This window comes from Grammomys surdaster, unplaced genomic scaffold (assembly GCF_004785775.1).
Source record: "Grammomys surdaster isolate TR1022 unplaced genomic scaffold, NIH_TR_1.0 99, whole genome shotgun sequence".
Taxonomy (NCBI): Eukaryota; Metazoa; Chordata; class Mammalia; order Rodentia; family Muridae; genus Grammomys; species Grammomys surdaster.
This window is the reverse complement of record NW_021604578.1, coordinates 7,787,904-7,796,698: the sequence shown is the minus strand read 5'-3', so window position 1 is coordinate 7,796,698 and position 8,795 is coordinate 7,787,904. Positions and strand designations below refer to the sequence as shown.

General features: G+C 36.6%; 1 protein-coding gene across 3 annotated transcripts in view; it reads right to left on the bottom strand.

Annotated features, from left to right (window-relative positions):
* Nucleotides 1-654: 654 nt before the first annotated feature.
* The window catches only part of Gpbp1 (GC-rich promoter binding protein 1), a 67,074-nt gene continuing 58,933 nt past the window's right edge, over nt 655-8,795 (bottom strand). For all 3 annotated transcript variants that reach the window (XM_028783673.1, XM_028783690.1, XM_028783681.1), the window contains one exon: nt 655-1,640. In XM_028783673.1, the coding sequence (XP_028639506.1) occupies nt 1,482-1,640 (159 nt within the window). In that variant the 3' untranslated portion in view covers nt 655-1,481. The remainder of the gene's footprint in view (nt 1,641-8,795) is intronic.

Sequence of the window (8,795 nt, the reverse complement as noted above, 5' to 3'; positions counted from 1 at the left end):
AAATAAATAAATAAATAAATAAATAAATAAATAAATAAATAAATAAAAGTGTGTGCGTGTGCACGCATGCGTGCTTGGTTTAATTTCTCCATTATCCTAGTCTTAGCAGGAAACAAAACAAGAAAAAAGTAAAGCCTAGATTATGGTAAAAGCTGGAGACTGATACAAAAACATAAAAATATTGTAGCCTTCTGAGAAAAAAAAAGTTAAGTTCTAAGGAAAAAAGACTAGTCTGGCATAAAACAAAAACATCTGGTCTATGACTACTTTCTTTACAATAATAATATACTGAACCCCCCCCCCCCATCAGGCAGCTCACAACTACTTGCAACTCCAGGTCCAGGAGATTTGACATCCTCGTATGTAGAATATACTGCTATAAATGAGGTTAGGATAGAGGAATACAAAAGTACCTGAGAGTAAACCAAGCTTGAAAATTGGTTACAAATATCGTTAGTCTAACATACTATCTAAACAAAAATGATTCTAAATTTGATGTACAAATGAAAGTCAACGTTCTTCAAATAGCTTTGTGAAATTAATAAAAACTTAAGATACTTATCTAAGCTCAAAGAAATTGCATTTTAACACAGTATAAAAGAAGTACAGCATGTATAGAGACCAATATCTTGAACACTACAAAGAACAACAAAATTCTGAAAATCCAGTTTATTTTCCATGTTGTGGACAGATCCAGTCAGTGATCAGGTTTTCTGCATGTGTAATAATTTATCAAAATAAGTTTTCCCACAACTCTTTCAATCACCTCTGAAAATCCTGATCTGACAGTACACCAAATAAAGCTCTTGACAAGCACCTCCTAAAGCTTGGAAGAACACCTGGCACATCTCCTCTCTCAAATTCACTGCACTACGAAAGACTAAAGAGAAATTTGTTTTGAAAGGTGACTTAGTACAAGAGTTGAGTTCAAGAAGTTAATGTTTTAGTGCGCTTTGCTCCAGTTTTTTTTTAGCCAACATGCTACATTTTCCTTTTTTGCTGTTGTTTTGTTTTAGGGGGAAGTGTGGTGAGGAGGTGCACACAAGTAGAGTTGAAGATTTCCACTGTTCAAAGAAGATAGGACTCTGCAAGCAAAACTGTAAGCTGCCTTGTACCTTAAGACCTGCACATTTTAAGACAGAAGCTTTGCAAAACATTACACAATTTTTTATTATTAAATGAGAAAATCTCATTTGTTACATCGTCACATTGCTAGTCAAGAGAAATGCTGCAGTGATGAAGAAAGTCAATGTTGGATCAACCAAAGTCCTCATTTCTACAACATTCATTTACAAAGAAATAATGTTCAACACAGCCCAACACAACATTCTTGGTTTTCTTCATATTGAAGTCCCCCAAAAAAATCATCTTCTAATGGGGTAGGTTCACTACATAAATTATAGTTCTTCATTTTTACAATTCACCCCAAACTGCATGAGAGATGTATCACACTAAAATTTCTAAAGCTGTGAGGAAATCCTTCACACGTCGTCATCATCCGATGTGTCACTGCTGCTTGTCTCTGTGTCATCATTCTCAATTGTGGGTTTGAAAGTGCTGTTTTTCCAGGGTCCAAACTTGAAGTCACAGATCAGGCCATTTTTCAAAATACCATTTTTTCTCAGACCATTCTTCTGTAACTAAAATGTCAGAAACAAGCAAATTAAAAACAAGCAAGAATTACTATATTAATAAACATAAACATGATTATAATAAAGTTTTCATTGTATCTGACCCTGAATATTCCAGAAACAAGTACATCATACCCACAAAATGAATTATTTCAAGTCACATGTAATTGACCAATTTATTCTAACAAAATATCTCTAAGAATTAATCTATTCTTAGTTGAACATGGTAACCTAAATATGTTAGCACTTAAGAGACATGGAGATCTTCATGGTAAGCTCTAAGCTACATAAAAGAATTTCAGGCCAGTCTGGCTACATACATAGCAAGACCTTGTTACAAAATGAAACAAAATGGAAATTAAAACCTATTCTTTTTTCTTTTTTGTGTTCGTTTCTTTGTTTGTTTTTCGAGACAGGGTTTCTCTGTGTAGTCCTGGCTGTCCTGGAACTCACTCTGTAGACCTGGCTGGCCTCGAACTCAAGAAATCCGCCTGCCTCTGCCTCCCAAGTGCTGGGATTAAAGGTGTGCGCCACCACTGCCCGGCTAAAATCTATTCTTTGAGTAGAACAAACTACTATAAAAAAAAGTAAGAATAGAGGTACTGGAAATACAAAGGATAAATGTGACTCAAAACTGTTACACAAAAGTTTTTAATCTTTCCAAATTTTTGTTGTCTTACATAAACACTGTAATAAATATGCTTTCAGGTGCTACTAAGGAATATAAATCAATAATCAGTAACCTTAAGCTAGTCTCATTTCCATGATCTAAATTAACAAACCCAGCAGCTGGTTTTATTCAGCTTTGTAGAATAAGTAACATGAAGTAAGAGTCCTATGCTTAACCAAGCAAATTAAGATGCAAGAAAAAAAGTCTTAATACCCAACATGAGAAATAAGAACTAAACATGATGATAAACCTGAGTCAAATATATATATATATATATATATCACCTCTCAAAATAGGAAAGAGACACCCTAAAAGTAACATAAAACTGTAAAACTAGTGACAGCACATACTAACTCAGACATATTAATTTTGAATTTCTCTCATGAAAAACATGAGACTAATTTTCATGTACATATTCTAAATACAAGTTTCTAGAGATAAAATTGAGCTACATAAGCTAATGTTTGGCACTGTCTAGATGAGAGAGGATTCTTTAATTCTGAGAATTTCTATTCAAGTCCAAAGAGCTATAGCTAAAATTACCTACACATACATACATACATACACACACACACACACACACACACACACACACACACACTCACACACACACACACCCCTAGGGGGTGGGGGGGTTAAGTTTCCCTCCCATTTAACTTTTTTATAGCATGTTTTCTTGTCTATCTTGATTTAATTTTGAGGCTCACCTCCCATCACTTTGACCACATCCATGTCTAACGTTCCTAGCCACCAAGACATGTCTGGTCCCTCTCTGAAAACTGTTTCTTCTCTATTCATCAAAGTTCTATTCTTACTTCACACAATTTATGAGCCAGTATCGTCTTATCTGCCACAAGCATAAAATCATCTGTGAAGAACTCCAATGAAAACAAAATCTGAGTATGCTAGTACACACCAGTGTACAGATATGTATATAATGGGTCAATGCATTGAAGGGGGTCCATGTCAAATATCTTTCTCAATTAAGCCTCCATATTCATTCATTCATTCATTCATTCATTCATTCATTCATTCATTCATTCATTCAATATGAGGCCTATCACTAAACCGGAAGTTTTGCCTGTGGGTGGCAAAGGAATGAAGATTGTGAACTTAAGGCCAACCTGAACTACCAAGTCAGTCCTATCTACAGCTGAACGGGCTACATCAAGACACTATCAATCATATAAATTAATCATCTATCCACCATTCATCCATAAGCACTCAGCTTGACAACAAATCTATCTTTTGTGTTTGTAACTGGCTCACGTATGTGCTCAAGGGTGTGCCTGTATATCAATAGATGTGGAGGGTGGAGGTTGATGCCAGGTGCCTTCCTCAACTTCTCGCTCTCTCTTTTGTAAAGGGTCGACAGTATGTACTCACTGATAAGAGGAAATTAGACAAAAAGTACAGAATACATGATACAACTCACAGACTGTAAGAAGTTTAGCAAGAAGGAAAGTCCAGCCGGGCAGTGGTGGTGCACACCTTTAATCCCAGCACTTGGGAGGCAGAGGCAGGCGGATTTCTGAGTTCAAGGCCAGCCTGGTCTATAGAGTGAGTTCCAGGACAGCCAGGACTACACAGAGAAACCCTGTCTCGAAAAAACAAAAACAAACAAACAAAAAAAAGCTCCTCCAGTGTCTGGCCCAATTTGAGATCCCATCACATGTCCAGGCAGCAAACTGACACTATTACTGATGCCATGTTATGCTTATAGACAGGAGCCTCTCATGGCTGTCCTCTGAGAGGCTCTACCAACAGCTGACTCAGACAGATGGGAAGAGTTAGGGGAAGGATTGAAGGAGCTGAAGGGGATAGCAACCCTAAAGGAAGATCAACAGTGTCAATTAACCTGGACCCTGGGAGCTCCCAGAGACTAAGCAACCAACCAAAGAGCATAAATGGGCTGAGCACCTACTCCCATACACATATGTAGCACAGGACTGCCTTGTCTGGCCTCAGTGAGAAAGGATGCACTTAATCCTGTAGAGACTTGATGCCCCCAGGGAAGGGGGATGGGGGACCCTCTCAGAGGCAAAAAAAAAGGGGGGGGGAGTGAAGAACTCTGCAAGAGAAGACTAAGAGGGAGAGCAACATTTGGGATGTAAATAAATAATTGGGGGAGGGGCCTGTATCTGAACCTGGAGGTCTGCCTCCTACTCCCCAGGACTGAGACAGAAGAATACACTGCAATGTCTGGCTTTTTTCTTATGGAGGTGGTAGAGATCAGCTCTTCATGTTTGTACAGCTATCACTTTACCAAGTAACCCATCCCCTCAGTTCCAAATCTTATGTTTTATTACTTATATTTTCAATAAGCTTGCGCATCCCCCATAAACATCTAACATTTTAAAGCCTTTTCTTAAAATCAGCTCCTTTCTCCTACACTCCTACTCCTAATAAATATGGCACTATCATTACATTTAGGTATTTCAAAATCCTTATGTTTGTAATTCAGGTATTTTATTCTCAAAACCATCTTACCTAACACTTCTCCAGTGTAAGCTGTAATCTTAGTTGCTACAACATATTCCCAATTCATCAAGCTTGATTCTATTCTTAGGAACTACACTTACAATATACACTTTTTAAGTCTACCTCATATCTTAATGAAACCTTTAATGAACCTTAATGAACCTTTAATGAACACAACACAATTCCTGATATGACATTCCAAGTCCTTCATATTCTGATTAAGGGTTAGGTAAAGGAAATAAGTCAGCCAAACTTGGGTTCAAATTCTAATTGCTCTACTCATAAACTTAAGAGCTGTAGTTTTCTCATCTATCCAACAGCACTAACAATAATAGTACCTATATCCTAACAATAACTTAAGGAAGCACTCACTTAACATGGTACCTAGTGGAAATTATGAGCTAGTTAACAATATGTTGCGATGTCACACTTTAACTTAAGAACTTTTAAGAGCTTGGTACTCAATCCTCTTTCTGATACTTTGAGCCCAACAAAAATATATTTTCTAACTCTTGCCTAATTTACAACTTGCTCCAGCAATATCATTCATCTTACTTAAATATTGCTAAGTCCATACAAGTGGAATTGTGTCCACAGTGATCACTACAGCAGAAAATTCTGGAAGAGGGAAAAGTTTTCTTAAAAGTCTGTAATGATAATAGGCATTCAAGAAAGTCTTGATTTTGCATTTCTGTATCACCCCACTCAATCCTCTCTGGTCCTCATTAACAACATTTAGAACTATTATCACAACTGATTTACATAGGAATTTATATACTCTCATTAACTGGAAAAAGAAGTACAACTCTAGACATCTAAACACATCTCAATACTCATTATGTTTGCTGAAAAGGTAAAGTTTAAACTCAGAACCATTAAGTTCCAACCACGAATAATAGTAATTAAAAAAAAAAAAAACATTATCTTTAATGACTTTTCAGGTACCCAAGTTATCAAATGTTTTATAATATTTAACATATGTATGTATATCTATCTATATGTATATATACACACTCCATAAGAAAAAAGCCAGACACTGCAGTCTTTATCATTAGACTAAAATAATTTATGTCACTGGTTTCGCAGTATGCAAAAATAGTATCTTTGTGGCAGTTAGGTATTTTATTATCAAAAAGGTTTAGCTATCTATCTCAGTTATCACATGGTTTTAAAGTCAAGTATCTTGGCAATATACTATCCTTAGAATACTATTCATAGCTAGAGTATTCGGTACATTTTAAATGATACTTTAAACTCAAATTGTTCAAGATGGGAGGTAACTTAGTTGTAGAGCAATACTAGCTTAAAAGCATGTACTGTAGAAAGAAGCTAACTCCTAAGGACAGAAACCAGTTGAGTAAATGGATGCCAGGGGCCTGAACTGGGTATAAAGACTACAAAGGCAAATGAAAAAAGTCTAGATGGTGATGGTACTGTTCTTCTTGAGTATTAACAACTTATGACTCAACCATCTGAAGTGAAATTCTGTATGTAAACTATGTACATGTCCAACAAAAAGAGAACTGAGACAGAGTAAAGAGTAAAATAATAAAATTATGTTTGCAGAAGATGGTGATAATGACAATCCCAAAACCAACATCCTCTCCACCAAGAAATCTGAATTTAATATAACAAGGTTACAGTATATAAAAATCAACATAAAAAGTCAGCTGTCTCTAAAAGAATGAACACTGATCACAACTCAATGAAAACTGTTTAGATCACAAGGTGATTTAAAGCATGATATATACTCCAACCCCACACCAAAACATCCATCCCACCCCTCATAGTTTGGAAGATTTAATTTTGCTAAAATATAAACATTACCCCAAACGTTTACAGATTCAATGCAACCCCATTTGAAACAACGAAGGCATTTATTTAGAAGCAGAAGGAATGGAAGAATCCAACCTTCTAGCAGAATAGGGAAGCATAGACAAGGCTGGGTAGGGATAAAATCAAATTCACTATATACATGTATAAAATCTCACAATGAAACCAATAGCTGTGTAATTTATATACATTAATATAAAAGGTTTTTAAGATAGATATAGAGGAGCCAGACAATGGTGACATGTACTTTTAATGCCAGCACTTGGGAGGCAGAGGCAGGTAGATCTCTGAGGTCAAGGTCAGTCTGGTCTACAGAGTGAGTTGCGTGGCAGCCAGGGCTATACAGAGAAACCCTGTCTTGGGAGGAAAAGGAAACAAAAGAAAATTTCCTATAAAATTTACATGGAATATAGAGACCACAAAACAATCTTTTAAAGCAAAGGTAGAAGACCATACTTTCTGATTCTCAAAACTTATCACAAAAATAGTTAGGAAAACAGTGTAGCTAGAACTTACAAATGTAGAGTATTTGCTTTGCCTGCACTGCCTAGTGATCCTCAGACCTGCATGAGCTAGGCGTGGGAAATAGAGTAAGCCTGCTATCTCAGCACACCAAGGAACCTAAGTTCAAGGTCATTCTCCCCAACTACAGGAGTTAAAGGGCAACCAGTACTAAAGACTGTCTTGTAAAGAAAATGACTCAAACTGATAGGGAGAGCCCAGAAAGTAAGCGTGTGTGTGTGTGTGTGTGTGTGTGTGTGTGTGTGTGTGTGTGTTTGTGTACACTGTGGAAAGAAGATAACTCTTAAGGACAGAAACCAGTTGAGTAAATGGATGTCTGAATGGGGCCTGAATTGGGTATAAAGACATACATACATACATACATACATACATACATACATATATGGTACCTGCTACTTATCTATTTAGTTTAAATTTTTTATGGCATTTAGTAGGGGAAGAGGAGTCAAAGACAACCTTTAAGACCTAGTTTGGTTCTCTCCTTCCACCAAAGGGTCAAAACTCAAGCAATCAGGCTTGATGGCAACTGTTTATCTGCTGAGTCATCTATCTCACTGGACCTGCCCAGACCAGAAATTAGGAACATCACAGTCTTCAATAAATAGTACTAAAGAGAGGATACTTATGATACATCTCTGTCAAGTAGATTAAACCTCATCTAGGAGATATAGTTATGGACTATTTATGAAAGTGTTTCCAAAGAGGCTTAACTAAAAAGTTTAATTCACCCTAAATGTTGGTGGTGCCATTCCATGAACTGAGAATCCTGGACTGAATGAATAAAAGGAAAAAGTTAAAGACCAGCTGAATGCCTGCATTCGCCTTTCTGTTTCCTAGTCAGTACCACAACCAAATTACTCATGCCTTTATGCCTAACCACTCAATGAGCCATAAGAACCTTCCATCAGGACTCAGTCATATTAACACACAAAGATCTAAAACTTCAAAGATACAAATGAAAAACTTAATTTTCATCAAAAGTACAAGCACTTAAAATCTTAAAAAATAAAGGAAGGAAGGAAGGAAGGAAGGAAGGAAGGAAGGAAGGAAGGAAGGAAGGAAGGAAGGAAGTTAGTTTTCTTAAACTGAGTTACAATCAAAAGCTAGGGTGTATATGCCCAGCATGCACAAGGCTCCAGTCTTGATCCTGCCACCATTACCCCTTCCCCCAATCAACAAGATAAAAAGGCAATCCACAAAACGGGGAAAAAATATTTGCAAATCAAGTATGCAACAGGACTGAACATTAATGACATATAAAAAAACCTCTTTTACAACTCAATGACAAAATCTGATTTTAAAAATTGGCAATGGGACAGGAGAGATGACTCAAAGATTAAAATAAAAGTACTGGCTGCTCTTTCAGAGGACAGAGGTTCTATTTATTTATCTACATGACGGCTCACAAACATGGGTAACTCTAGTGCTAAAGAATTCAAGGCCCGGGCTGGAGAGATGGCTCAGCGGTTAAGAGCACTGACTGTTCTTCCAGAGGTCCTGAGTTCAAATCCCAGCAACCACATGGTGGCTCACAACCACCCATAATGAGATTGGATGCCCTCTTCTGGTGTGTCTGAAGACAGCTACAGTGTACTCATATACTTAAAATAAATAAATAAATCTTTAAAAAAAAAAAAAAAAAAAAAAAAAAAAAAAAA